General features: G+C 42.7%; 2 long non-coding RNA genes and 1 gene segment (V, D, J or C); 2 read left to right on the top strand and 1 right to left on the bottom strand.

Moving 5' to 3' along the window:
• On the top strand, positions 1–1,869 carry LOC128318856 (uncharacterized). The gene is made up of 2 exons (XR_008302293.1): positions 1–478; positions 1,394–1,869. It is a non-coding gene; the product is annotated as an uncharacterized LOC128318856 (long non-coding RNA).
• A 10,022-nt stretch (positions 1,870–11,891) lies between these two features.
• On the bottom strand, positions 11,892–12,681 carry LOC128318849 (immunoglobulin kappa variable 3-11-like). The segment is given in 2 exon segments: positions 11,892–12,336; positions 12,464–12,681. Coding segments are annotated over 2 exon segments (429 nt in total).
• Positions 12,682–12,768: 87 nt separating this feature from the next.
• Positions 12,769–14,184, top strand: LOC117598138 (uncharacterized). Its single transcript, XR_004578841.2, has 2 exons — positions 12,769–12,804; positions 13,709–14,184. It is a non-coding gene; the product is annotated as an uncharacterized LOC117598138 (long non-coding RNA).
• The last annotated feature ends 904 nt before the right edge of the window (positions 14,185–15,088 follow it).

The raw sequence follows: 15,088 nt of genomic DNA, 5'->3' as shown, positions 1-15,088 counted from the left end.
AACAGATTTCACTGCAGGACTCTGAGTCACAGTCACCTGACCTCTGGATCCTGAAAAAAATAAGAAGAATAAATCCGTTCCCTACATTAATAATGATGTGGAGTTTGAAGTTCATCTAGTCGGCCTACTTCACATGGATTTGTCAGCTGAACAGTAGAAGATAAAACATTGTGTTACCTCGAGCGCAGAGGGCCAGTGTGCAGATGAAGACGCTGATCAAACTCATGGTTGCTGTGGGTGAAGTCGCTGAGCAGCAGCTCTCAGTCATGAAGTGTTAAAGTCACAGGGCTATAAACACTCGCAGAGCGCTGAAGCATGAGCTGCTAATGCAAAGTGCAACCTCTCTCTATGGAAACGTGTGTGTGTGTGTGTGTGTGTGTGTGTGGTCACTGTAGTGTAACAGAGGTTTTTGTACGACGGCTTCATTAGAATGTATCACTGTGGTGGACTTTCGGTGGAGGAACCAAACTCATCATCAGTAAGTCTCTCTTCTTTATTTAAAATTCTATAAATTGCCGAATTTTTTTTCATTATTAATTTGATTATTGAATAAACTTTAGACAAACTGAAAAGAAATAATTTCAAATGTTTGTTATAAATTGTAGTATGTAAAAAACATTCAGAATCTTAAATATCACAACACATTTATTTATTTGTTTTTTTGGTTGTTTGTTCAATTTAATGATTATATTTCATTGTTAAAAGTGAGAGAATAAATCCAGATGTTTGTGGTGTTTAAAGTCACCTTGAGTTCAGTGTCTAGTGATTCATTTTCATTGAGTATCAACACTAGAATAAAGCTGATCAAAGTTCTCGTCGGTGCACGATGTAAAGAGTAACTAGTAAATGTTCTCCTGCTGCTGGAACACATTTGTGCTGCTGCAGAGTTTCCAGTTTTGTCTCTATTGGAGTTCAGAGCATTTACAGAATACACTCACTGAGTGTTTCAGTGTTGGAATACAGTGTGACTATTGGATGCAGTTACTGAATAGAACTGGGTGAACACTAAATCAGAAAGAAGATGGATTATGGTGTGGAGTTAAAGCTGATGGCTTCCACATGTTCTCTTTGTTAGTTAGTGGACTTTAAACCAAATGGACTGATGTTTCTCCACTGAAACTGCTCCGGACTTGAAGCCCTCCATGTGTCTCTGTTTATTTAGAGTTAGGAACTGTTTTTATGTCTATGTGTAGAGTTTAGAGATGCTGCTGAAGGTCATAGAAGTTTCCAGATGTTTCTACTGAACTGCAGTAATGTGAGAACAGTGTGGATCACTGCACTGATTACTGAACACACATTAATGATTCCAGTCTGGACCCTTAATAAGCAGTAATGAGTAAATGTTGTGTAAGCGTGTGTAAATGTGTGTTTATTGTGTGTTTGTGGTCTCCAGCCGGTCCCGCGGTGAAGCCCTCCGTGTCTCTGCTCCCTCCCTCCTCTCTGCAGCTGTCTGAGGGATCGGCCTCGCTGCTCTGCCTGCTGTCTGCCTACTCTCCACAGGGGGCTCTGGTGAGCTGGACAGTGGACGGCTCCCAGGTGAAGGACGGGGTTCTGACCAGCGCAGAAGAACAGAAGAAGGACGGTTACACACGCAGCAGCACCCTGACCCTCAGCAAAGCACTCTGGGAAAAGGGGGAGGAGTTTGTCTGTACGGTCTCCCATGCCGGCGTCAATCATCCGGTCACGTTCAGAAAGAGCCAGTGTGCAGCCTAACAGCTCCAAGATACAATTTAACACTGAGCTGCTTACACATCCATCTACAATAGAGTTTCAGTTCTACACAATGCTGACATTTCTGTCTTTACTCTCTTCACTGTCCTGTTGCTCTTCCTGTAGTTTTGCTCTGCTGAAATAAAGCTTCATTTTGGACATTGTGTGTTCTTTTATTAGAGTTAATAGTCATTATCAGTGTGATGAGAGAGTGTGTTTAGCTGTAGATTCAGTGCTGTGTGTTGTGCTTCAGTGAGTTTGGCTGAAGGAAGTTGAACATCTGGTGAAAGTGCTGCTCTATTCTGGGAGAAAGAGGATCACTCAGCCGTCTTCATGTAAATCTCACTTCCTCTACACTGCTCTCTGTTTTACTGGTTAAAACTGACTCTGTGTGTTTAGCTGGGTGTGGAGCACGAAGCTGGTTTCATGTCTTTCTTTAGTGCAGGATCTCTGGTTGAGCTAACTGACAGTGCACACTTATTTTACATTAATAGTATGGAAGAGTCGTGATCTCCTTCATCCATTTCTACTTGATGTCAGAATTGGACACTGAAACACACCTTCAATTAGGTGGCAACAGTCAGTGGTGAGAAAGTGCAAGGCAGGATCATGTTAGACAGTCCCTGTTGCTCTGGCTATGGTGTTGACACTGAAATAATTGTTTTATCTTTGCCATCAGCCAAACACATTATAAGCACAAGCCAAGAAAGTAAAAAGCTCAAAAAAAAAAAAAAGCCTTGGTGTCTGTGCAGGATGCAGCCACATTTGTTACACAGTACTTTTCATACATTACACAAAAAAAATTTTTTAACACAAAGTTAATTACTTTTATTGTAAAACACTTTTCTATTTTCTCTTAAAGTTACTAAGACAAAAAAATCTGTAGTTTGTGTGATGTAGTTCCTATTTTCGAATCGTTTCCCTGGAGTTTCTTGCCTGTGTTGGTGTTTAAACTATACCATTTTTTTCTTTTTATCAATAATTTTGCTCTATTGTTTTCATCTGTTGTATTTTTTTCTTTCTGCCATATTTTCATTTTTTCGAAGAATGCTTTTTTTTGTCTAAAGACAACAAGCAGAGGCCATCAACGCTGGATCCATCTAAAATAATATCAGCTAATCTTGGACTAAGGTGCGTTAAAAAAAATGTTTAAGATTCAGCTTGTTTATTGTGTTGAGTGCTGGATGTTTAGTCACTCTTCCTCTGTCATTAGTAATAGCTTTTTTTGTGCAAAGTGTTTATTAGTTAGCTCTCTGATGGAGAAGATTGCAGCATTAAGAGGGTTAGTGAGAGTGAGAGCAGCATAGTTTCTGTAGGGGAAAGTCTGGATACCTTAGGTGGAGATACCAATCCCCCAACTCCAGTATTAGAGCCCTCACAGCAGGGCGAATGGGTGACGACTCAGCAGCATAATCGGAAAGCCAAAGCTAACGCTAAGGCTGGCCCACAGGGGCACCACTGCTCTCCACTTCACGTGTCTAACAGGTTTGCTCTCCTCAGCACAGACACAGACAGAAGTGGGGCTGGTGTTTAGGGAGGCTTTTGTTTTCTTAAGTGGGAGGGAAAAGGGTAGATAGAAGTGCAGAAGGGGTATTCAATGCCGTCTCCAGGTGCAGAGAGCAGTGAAGGGTGTGTCATGGTGGAGAATGGTAGCTGTTGCTGTTGGCAGGGTGGTGTGCTGCGGGCCGGTATTAGGGTGCAGCGGCAGGAGGAACAGGACTCTTCCGTGGCTAGTGGGGATGAAGGGTCTCACAGCTAGGGGTGCACAGTAGAGACCCTTTTATCCTCTCCAGTCTCCTCTGAGAGGGTGAAGAGTCATGGTGATTATCACTTAGTAGTGTGAGGAGCGTGCAACAGTTTGTGTGTGTGGTACGGAGGCCTGCCATCACAGTACCCCACACCCAGCTCCAAGCCTAATGCCAGTGGTGTTTGAACCCAGAGTCCATACCTCTGTGAGACCCCATTGAGACATGTGAGACATGCATTGCTGTGGTGGACCCCCGCTTGATGAGGTACTGGGAATGAGAAGTCATGCAATGACAGAAACCACTGGGTTATTTGAGCATTACAGTCTTTTGCCTTTGCCATCCACTGAAGAGAAGCATGGTCCATCACCAGTGTGAAATGTCTACCAGAGAGGTAGTATTTCAACTCCTCCATGGCCCATTTTAAGGCCAGGGCTTCTTGATCCATGACAACATAACGCCATTCTGTGGGGGTCAGTTTTCTATTCATGTATAGGACCGAGTGTTCTTCCCCATCGAAGTTCGCAGAGAGTATGGTGCCTGAGCCTGTCTCTGAAGTATCCATGTGCATGGTGAAGGGACGACAAAAATCTGGGTTCCTTAGCACCAGCAAGCTTGTGAGCACTTATTTCAGTGTCTGGAATGCCTGCTCCACTGCCTGAGACCATCGTACCCAGTCTAGTTGTCCTTTTTTTGTTAGGTCTGGGGGAGAGCTAGAGAGGAGAAGTTAAGGACAAACCTTCTGTAGTACCCTGCCAACCTCAAGGAGGCACATACCATTCACTCGGAAGTGGGTTTTGGATATTCTTTGACAACTTCAATTTTCTTCTCCTGGGGTTTCAGCAGGCCCCAGCAGATGCGGTAGCCCAGGTACTCTGCCTTGATCAGCCCCAGATGACACTTTCATTAGTCCACCCTTTTGGACCTCCCTCAGATAGTATAGGTGGTCCAACCATGTGCACAAGTGGATCACGATGTTGTCTAGGTAGGCTGCTGCAAACTGGCAGAGTGGTCATAGGACAATGTGCTACTTGGTGCTACTTGGACTCAGAAGGGGAGATACAGGTACTGGGGCTAGGGCTACCTGCCAGTATCCTTTTGTGAGGTTGAGGGTCTAGATGAACCAGGCTCTCCCAAAACACTCCACCAGGTCATCCACCTCAGACATTGCAGCGAAGGCTGGGGAACAACTCTCTCCCATTTCCACTGCTGTTTGCCAAGGTGGTCAGAGCACACTTCAGTGTCTCAACCATTTCCTTGGAGGTTGCGGAAGACTGCAAGCCAAATGCATTGCGTTCCTCTGGTGGTAGAGACCTTATTAACTTGTCCATGGCCATCTGCTCAGTTACCTCAGACACTGTCAGCCACTCTGGTTGCAGCCACCTGTTGGTGTGCAGTAGGGTGTCTATCTGCTTCCTGGGGTTGGCCCCAGGCCTTTGGGCCTATTTATGAAATTCCGTTGCTGCATTATTGGGGATAGTCCACAGCAAGACAGGATCTACTCCCTCAGTTTGTCATAGTTGGCAGCATCCCCCAGCTGGAGGGCATAGTAGGCTGGGCTTCACCTCAGAGGAGGGGCACTATTACCTGGGCCCAGTCCCCATTAGGCCAACCTTCATGGGTGGCAGTCCATTCAAAGGTTTCTAGTAGGCCTCATCGTTGTTGTCCGCAGTCAGGTTGGACAGAAGGTGTTGGGAATCTCGACAAGGTTTGGGGAGAGAGGTGGCTGTGGCCACATTCAGATTGTGGTTGGCTAGCAATTTCTTTGTGCATGCTTGGAGCCATTGTGCCAGTTCCTGGGTGACCCCTGCTGGTGCAGGTTGGTCTCAAGCAGGTGTTTTAGTAGGGGGTCCATGGTGAGTCTGGGTTCTGGGTCCATGCTCATGCCCACACTTATACACAGAAACAAAAGAGAAGATGGGAGTGCAGAAGGGGCGTGGGACTCTGTCTCCAGGTGCAGAGGGCAGTGACGATGTGTCGGATCGTGATGGCAGTCGCTGTTGGCGGGGCGGTGTGGCTCGGGCCACTACCAGGGTGTGGCGGTGGGAGAATCGGGACTCTTCCAAAGGTAGTGGGCATGAAGGGTCTTATTTGGGGCACACAGCAGAGGGAACCAAAAGTGTCACTCGAACCAAAAGTGTCAGTATCAGCAAATAGACAGAAGCTATTCGCCTTCCTGTGGTCGCACACTGTGGTGATTATCTCTTCCCAGCCGTGCTTCATTCCCCCACTCCGCCCCGCAGCCATGTGATCTGCGGTGGTCCACAACAGTAGTGCTGAAACGGCGCTGTCTGTTCAGCACCATGGCAGCAGAGTTTGTGTGGTACAGATACCTATTTTATTTTAAATAATTTACAGTCAGGTCCATAAATATTGGGACAGTGACACAGTTTTGGTATTTTTGCCTCTGTACACCACCACAGTGGATTTGAAATGAAGCAGTCAAGATGTGACTGAAGCGTAGACTTTCAGCTTTAATTCAAGGGGTTTAACAAAAATATTGCATTAACCGGAATTACAGCCATTTTTTACAGAGTTCCTCCATTTTCACAGGCTCAAAAGTAATGGGACAAACTAATATAATCATAAATATTAGGATTATTTTTATTACTTGGAGGTAAATCCTTTGCAGTCAATGACTACCTGAAGTCTGGACCCCATGGACATCACCAAATGCTGAGTTTCCTCCCTTGAGATGATTTGCCAGGTCTTTACTGCAGCCATCTTCAGTTGCTGCTTGTTTGTGGGTCATTCTGCCTTCAGATTTGTCTTCAGTAAGTGAAAAGCAGCTCAGTTGGGTTGAGGTCAGGTGACTGACTCGGCCATTTAAGAACATTTAATTTCCAAGCTCTTGGGCTGCTTTCACAGTATGTTTTGGGTTGTTATCCATCTGTACTGTGAAGCGCTGTCCTATCAGTTTTGCAGCATTTGACTGAATGTGAGCAGAAAGTATAGCTCTGTACACTTCAGAATTCATCCTGCTACTTCTATCAACAGTCACATTGTCAATAAACCCCAGTGACCCAGTTCCATTGGCAGCCAAACATGCCCATGCCATAACACTGCCTCCACATGTTTGACGGATGATGCTTTGGATCATGAGGCCTTCCTTTCCTTCTCCATACTTTTCTCTTCCCATCATTCTGGTACAAGTTAATCTTGCATCAGAACTGGTCAGGCTTTTTTTAGAGGTTTTTTAGCAAAGTCTAATCTGGCCTTTTTGTTCTTGAGTGTTATCAGCGGTTTGCATCTTGAGGTAAACTGTCTGTATTTACATTCATGAAGGTGGCTCTTGATTGTAGACTTTGACAATGATAAGCCTACCTCCTCCAGAGTGTTCCTGACTTGGCTAGATGTTGTGTAGGGGTTGTTCTTCAATAAGAAATGAATTCTGCAATCATCCACTTTAGTTGTTTTCTGTGGTCTCCCAGGCCTTTTGGTGTTGCTGAGCTCGCCAGTGCATTCCTTCTTTTTAAGAATGTACCAAATTGTTGATTTGGCCCTCCTAAAGTTTCTGCTATCTCTCTGATAGGTCTGTTTTGGTTTTTCAGCCTAATGATGGCCTCCTTCACTTGCATCAACACGTCTTTGGATGGCATATTGAGAGTTCCCATGAACAGCTACCAAATGCAAATTCAACACTTGGAATCAGCTCCAGACCTTTTATCTCCTTAATTTATCATGATATAAGGAGGAAACAGGCCACAGCTGGCCATGAAACTGCTTATCAGTCAACTGTCCCATTACTTTTGAGTCTGTGAAAATGGAGGAAAATGGCTGTAATTCCTAAACGGTTAATGCAATATTTTTGTTAAACCCCTTGAATTAAAGCTGAAGGTCTACGCTTCAGTCACATCTTGACTGCTTCATTTCAAATCCACTGTGGTGGTGTACAGAGGCAAAATTACCAAAACTGTGTCACTGTCCCAATATTTATGGACCTGACTGTATATAAATATGAAATATGTAAACAGCAGACAAGATAGAATATATTAAATTGAAAGTATAAATAGTTATGTACAGAAAATGTGAGTGTACATGCGAGATAGAGAAAATATTGTAGCTTCAGAGGGGAGAGGGACTGTCAGTAAAGGGGGGGGGTCACCTGGGGGGAATTGGGGCACTGTTCAGCAGGCTGACTGCATCGGGGAAGAAGCTGTTCTTGTGGCGTGCGGTCCTGGTCCTGATGGACCAAAGCCTCTTCCAGGGGAGGGGCTGGAAGAGTGCATGTCCAGGGTGAGAGAGGTCGGTTGCAATCCTGGCTGCACGTCTCCAGGTCCTGGAGACGTACAAGTCCTGGAGTGATGGGAGGCTGCAGCCGATCACCTTCTCAGCGGAGTGGATGACGCTCTGCAGCTTGGCCTTGTCCCTGGCCTTGGCAGCAGTGAACCAGACTATGATGGAGGAAGTGAGAATAGATTCGACGATGGCAGTGTAGAAGTTGACCATCATCTTCACAGGGAGGTGGAACTTCTTCAGCTGCCTCAAGAAGTACAGCCTCTGCTGAGCCTTCTTGGTGAGGGAGCTAATGTTCTGCTCCCACTTAAGCTCCTGGGTGATGGTGGTTCCCAGGAAGCGGAAGGACTCAACAGAGGTCACCAGAGTGTCACAGAGGATGACGGGTGGGCGGGGGGCTGGGTCCTTCCTGAAATTCACTATCATCTCCGCTGTCTTGAGAGCATTGAGCTCCAGGTTGTTCATGCTGCACCATGACACCAGATGGTCCATCTCACTTCTGTAGGCCGACTCGTCTCCATCAGAGATGAGGCCGATGAGGGTGGTGTCATCTGCGAACTTCAGGAGTTTGAGAGACTGGTGTCCAGATGTGCATCTGTTGGTATACAGGGAGAATAACAGAGGAGAGAGGACACAACCTTGGGGGGATCCAGTGCTGATAATCCGGGAGTCCGATACATACTTTCCCAGCCTCACAAACTGCCGTCTGTCTGTCAGGAAGTCATCAGGAAGGAACTGCATTGTCACTTGACCATAGAGTTGAATTTTGCAGGGCAGTGTGGGTCATTAGAGGTGCTGAGAGTGCTGCCCATTAAAGAGTTTTGTACTGTCAAATATTATGCATACCAGGTAACCTACATTGGCTCTTGTGGTGTGTCACTTGGCTCCTTTAAATATGCAGTGCAAGACCTAAACCGGAACAAATAAAATTCTTTACATGAACAGAATATTATGACTTTTTTTAATAGTTTATAGGGCCCCACCTCTTTCAAAATCAGGGGGTGGCCCCTGTAATGTAATGTAATGTAATGTAATGTAATAGAATAGAATAGAATAGAATAGAATAGAATAGAATAGTCACGTCTACACCAGAATTGATGAGGAACTCCAACTCCCAGAATGCTCCTCAAACTAGAAACATGGCCACCTTGAGCTCCAGTTCTCAGCACACACTCTTTGTCACAGTCACCAATTCACTGATTACACACACCTGGACTCAATCACAATTAACCACTCACCTCTATATATACACTCCCAAACCATTCACCCAGTGTGAAGTCTCATTCAGTGTCTTTGTTCTTGATTTACCAAGCCTTATTCACAGTTTGATATCCTGATTACTCTGACTTTGCTATTGTCCTTCAGTTTTGATATTCTGGTTTTACTTGCTTGTTCTATTTGCTGATCCTTTGACCTTTGCATGTTTTTGACCACTGCTTTTGTCCCACATTTTTGAAGTAGCTGCTGGAGGTTTACTGGAATTAGTTTCGGTGTGATAAGGACATGAATATAAAATAAAATTGTGATTTTGTGATCATTTTAAGGCATAATCTCCTGTCAAACAGCCTCACTAGATCAATCATGCTGCCATTAATGATTTTCATAACAGTTCCACTGAAATGATTACAATTATATTATTCTGCCTTATCTTTTAATCCTGATCTACTTTTGATTACCTTTTCCTGTTGTGTACATCACTGGCCACATCTGATGTGTTTCTGAATTGTTTTAGTTGTGAGTGGGACTTTTATCAAACACAGCACATACAGTGAAGATGTTAAGCGGTGTTTAAGCACAGAGATGAGCTTGCACTGTACAGTGTTGGTCTCAGTGCTACAGTCAGAATTCTAGATAGTGTGAAATGTTAAGTAGTAGATACTGAAGGTCATCAAAATGATTTTTTTTCAGGGTCATAGGGTCGAAAGAAAAGAGGCAGCAAGGTGTATTTGGCTTTCAGTTCTTGAGTTTGTGTGATTTAATTAATTTACTTGATAATAGGGGAAAGTCTTTAAAAAGTCTTGGCACTGTTGGCAAATGGGACAGCACACCTAGTCCAATAAATATTATCAGTTATTATCCACATATTCCATTTATACCAGAAAATGTGACATTGGTGTTAATGAAAGATTTTTTTAGATTATTTTTTGTCTTAAAAATTATATTTTTTACTTATTTTACAGCTGTGCACAAGGTAAAAGTGCAGAGGAAAACAGCTGGCAGGATTGGATGTGTTTTTCAGATTGAAAACAGTAGCGTGTGCTCTCTTTTCCCAGCCATTAATTTGTTGTGGAACAGTCCTGGAAAGGATCTATAGAAGGGAGGAATCATAGATCAGACTGAGGAAGATAAATGTACTTTAAAATGGAACAAACACACTATAAGGCATTTGAGATGAGTTTCTCTCTAATGATTTAACACGTTTCCAAACAGACTATTTAAAATAGAGAGTGAGCTCAATGTTGGTGGAACTGTTTGGGATCAGTAACACCACACCAAGATGTGACTGCATTTAAATTCATCAACTTTCCAGACACAAGAAATTTAAAATGATCAACTGACCACCGTCCTGAAGCTACAGACCTATAATTAAGGAAGTAAGAGCTTTATAGGCACAGATGTTTGAAATGCCTAATGTCTAATATTACACACCTTGCCATATTTCACTCCAGAGATGGAGTCTGTATCTCAGGGGTTCCTAAACTAGGCGTGGTGACCCCACATGGGGTTCGCTTGATTTACAAATGGGGTCGTGAGAGAAACTCACAATCTTCTCTTTGTTTCATTCATTCATTTTACAAATTAGAAATATCAATGATGGATTTTGTGTACTAATATTTTTCATTGCTACTGGGAGTCACATTTAGATAAGTCACGTGTTACTGAATAGTGTACGTGTTATTTTAGTCTTTTTACTGTCGTAACACACTGCACTAGTGTAGATCAGCAATAAAAATGAATGAATTTCCCCGTCCATCTGCCTCTGCTAAACAAACTAGCTATTTGTCTCAAATCACTTACTATGTACTATTCTAGAGTGTTATTGAGTACAAACAGTAATCGAGTTTTCTAGTACAGTTAGTGTTGGAATTTTAAAGTTCTCTCATGTCGCCTTCAAACCTACTGAAAGCTCTGATTTGCGTATCAGCCTTCTGGATTTTCTAGATTAGTAAATAATTGTGAATGTAACATCAGAGTTTTCGATTTGAGATGCAGATCATGACAACAATCATGATGCTGGTGAAAAGTTTTAAGAGAGACACAGAGCTCATCAGTGTGTTTAACGTCACTGTGCAGAAAATCACTAAACATTTACAGTTCTACTTGGAAACCTGATGGACAGGGATGTTTTGGCTCTGACGTGCCATCTAGTTAATGTCATTTTAAATCTTCTTAATGTACTTAAGATGTACAGTGAGTCTGAGAACAGTGCTACTCGCATTATCACAGCTTCTACGTGTGCGTGTAAAGTTATACCAAGTATAAACCAGACTCCTGTGCTTTGGGCCGTATGTGTTTCCTATAACAACACAACACTTCCCACTAGACTGATAAGTAAGGGCGAGGAGTATTCCCTTGGTTTTCAGTCCCTTAACTTACACATGCGTATGTTACTGATATAATAGAATGTTCAAATGTTACAGTATTCCTCTATTGTAAATCAGGAATATAATCAAATGTAGGGTGGTCAGGGCTTGAGGTCGCAGAAAATTCTAAATGTCCATTTAGGGTCATTTGCCTAAAAAGTCGTGTATGTTTTAAGGTTCAGTTTTGAACCTCAAAATTCAAATGTGTCTTTTTTAGTGTCATTTTATCAGATTGGGGTAAAAAAGGAGAATATTGTGAAGTTGAACTTTGCAGATGATGAGAGAATAGATTTATATTGAATTTTATTGAAAGATCCTGCACTACATTGTTTCTTAGAGAAACATTTGATTGTTTTATTTTAATGAAATTTTAGGGTGAGGTGGATGTGCTTTTCAACATGTTATGGGCTGAAATTGCAGATGTGAGGTGAAATAAACATGTGATATCATGTGAATAGTATGTGATAAATAAAACATAATCTGATCATTTATATCTGGATTTCTGTTCATGCCCTTTATTTATAATAAATACTGTGTGTGTGTGTGTGTTTAGAGTAGTGTCTGTGTGTGTGTGTTTTCCTCCACAGTGTGTGTGTTTGTGTGTGAGTGTGTGTGTTCTCCTCCACAGTGTGTCTCATTGTGCTGTATCACATCGTCCCCCTCAGCACCTGCAGTAGGTCCCAGCTGCAGCAGTCACACTCACCCAGGTTTTTGTACGACGCTCTAACACTGTGTGAACACATCGCTACTACTGATAGAATGTAAACTCTGACAGTAATAATCTCCAGCATCTTCAGTCTGGACTCCACTGATGGTCAGAGTGAAATCAGATCCAGATCCACTGCCACTGAAACGAGCTGGAATACCTGATGCTCTCCTGCTAGCTGCATAGATCAGGAGTTTAGGAGCTTCTCCAGCTTTCTGCTGATACCAGGACAAATAGTAATAGCTACTATAGCGGTAAACAGCAGGACTGGTTTTACAGCTGATGGTGAGTGTGTCTCCTGGAGAAACAGATTTCACTGCAGGACTCTGAGTCACAGTCACCTGACCTCTGGATCCTGAAAAAAATAAGAAGAATAAATCCGTTCCCTACATTAATAATGATGTGGAGTTTGAAGTTCATCTAGTCGGCCTACTTCACATGGATTTGTCAGCTGAACAGTAGAAGATAAAACATTGTGTTACCTCGAGCGCAGAGGGCCAGTGTGCAGATGAAGACGCTGATCAAACTCATGGTTGCTGTGGGTGAAGTCGCTGAGCAGCAGCTCTCAGTCATGAAGTGTTAAAGTCACAGGGCTATAAACACTCGCAGAGCGCTGAAGCATGAGCTGCTAATGCAAAGTGGAACCTCTCTCTATGGAAACGTGTGTGTGTGTGTGTGTGTGTGTGTGCGTGTGTGTGTGTGTGTGTGTGTGTGTGTGTGTGTGTGTGTGGTCACTGTAGTGTAACAGAGGTTTTTGTACGACGGCTTCATTAGAATGTATCACTGTGGTACACTTTCGGTGGAGGAACCAAACTCATCATCAGTAAGTCTCTCTTCTTTATTTAAAATTCTATAAATTAATGAATTTGTTTTCATTATTAATTTGATTATTGAATAAATTTTAGACAAGCTGAAAATTAAACATTTCAAAAGTTTGTTATAAAGTGTTTGTAAAAAATTCAGTATCTTAAATAATGCATTACATTTATTTGTTTGTTTTTTTGTTTGTTTGTTCAATTTAATGATTATATTCCATTGTTAAAAGTAAGAGAATAAATCCAGATGTTTGTGCTGTTTAAAGTCACCTTGAGTTCAGTGTCTAGTGATTCATTTTCATTGAGTATCAACACTAGAATAAAGCCGATCAAAGTTCTCGTCGGTCCACGATGTAAAGAGTAACTAGTAAATGTTCTCCTGCTGCTGGAACACATTTGTGCTGCTGCAGAGTTTCCAGTTTTGTCTCTATTGGAGTTCAGAGCATTTACAGAATACACTCACTGAGTGTTTCAGTGTTGGAATACAGTGTGACTATTGGATGCAGTTACTGAATAGAACTGGGTGAACACTAAATCAGAAAGAAGATGGATTATGGTGTGGAGTTAAAGCTGATGGCTTCCACATGTTCTCTTTGTTAGTTAGTGGACTTTAAACCAAATGGACTGATGTTTCTCCACTGAAACTGCTCCGGACTTGAAGCCCTCCATGTGTCTCTGTTCATTTAGAAACTGTTTTTATGTCTATGTGTAGAGTTTAGAGATGCTGCTGAAGGTCATAGAAGTTTCCAGATGTTTCTACTGAACTGCAGTAATGTGAGAACAGTGTGGATCACTGCACTGATTACTGAACACACATTAATGTTTCCAGTCTGGAATCTTAATAAGCAGTAATGAGTAAATGTTGTGTAAGCGTGTGTAAATGTGTGTTTATTGTGTGTTTGTGGTCTCCAGCCGGTCCTGCGGTGAAGCCCTCCGTGTCTCTGCTCCCTCCCTCCTCTCTGCAGCTGTCTGAGGGATCGGCCTCGCTGCTCTGCCTGCTGTCTGCCTACTCTCCACAGGGGGCGCTGGTGAGCTGGACAGTGGACGGCTCCCAGGTGAAGGACGGGGTTCTGACCAGCGCAGAAGAACAGAAGAAGGACGGTTACACACGCAGCAGCACCCTGACCCTCAGCAAAGCACTCTGGGAAAAGGGGGAGGAGTTTGTCTGTACGGTCTCCCATGCCGGCGTCAATCATCCGGTCACGTTCAGAAAGAGCCAGTGTGAAGCCTAACAGCTCCAAGATACAATTTAACACTGAGCTGCTTACACATCCATCTACAATAGAGTTTCAGTTCTACACAATGCTGACATTTCTGTCTTTACTCTCTTCACTGTCCTGTTGCTCTTCCTGTAGTTTTGCTCTACTGAAATAAAGCTTCATTTTGGACATTGTGTGTTCTTTTATTAGAGTTAATAGTCATTATCAGTGTGATGAGAGAGTGTGTTTAGCTGTAGATTCAGTGCTGTGTGTTGTGCTTCAGTGAGTTTGGCTGAAGGAAGTTGAACATCTGGTGAAAGTGCTGCTCTATTCTGGGAGAAAGAGGATCACTCAGCCGTCTTCATGTAAATCTCACTTCCTCTACACTGCTCTCTGTTTTACTGGTTAAAACTGACTGTGTGTTTAGCTGGGTGTGGAGCACGAAGCTGGTTTCATGTCTTTCTTTAGTGCAGGATTTCTGGTTGAGCTAACTGACAGTGCACACTTATTTTACATTAATAGTTTGGAAGAGTCGTGATCTTCATCCATTTCTACTTGGTGTCAGAACTGGACACTGAAACACACCTTCAGTCAGGTGGCAACAATCAGTGGGGTGAAAGTGCAAGGCAGGATCATGTTAGACAGTACCTCTTGCCCTGGCTATGGTGTTGACACTGAAATAATCTTTGTTTTATCTTTGCTCGTATTGCCATCTGCCAAACACATTATAAGCACAAGCGTCTCTGGGTCTCTGTGAAGGGTGCAGCCATCAAATAACAGTTGATTAATTTTATTGTAAAACACTAACACTACTAATGAATTACTTCAGTAAATCCATTTAAAAATAATAATAAAAATAAAAAATAAAAATAGATAGATATAGATAGATAATAATTAATTTTCATGGAAAATTATTAAAAGGTGTGTGTGTGTGTGTGTGTGTATGTGTGTCAATATAGCTAAATGTGTGTTACTGAAACATCATGTTCTTGTGCTAAATGACGTCGTCTGCTACTACAGTTGAGGCTAAAAGTTTACATACACATAGGCTAAAGATATTCAATCTCAGTTTTTCACAACTCCACACATTTCA

Source organism: Pangasianodon hypophthalmus, chromosome 9 (genome assembly GCF_027358585.1).
Source record: "Pangasianodon hypophthalmus isolate fPanHyp1 chromosome 9, fPanHyp1.pri, whole genome shotgun sequence".
Taxonomy (NCBI): Eukaryota; Metazoa; Chordata; class Actinopteri; order Siluriformes; family Pangasiidae; genus Pangasianodon; species Pangasianodon hypophthalmus.
The sequence above is the reverse complement of the archived record's forward strand: the minus strand, read 5'-3'. Positions and strand labels throughout refer to the sequence as shown.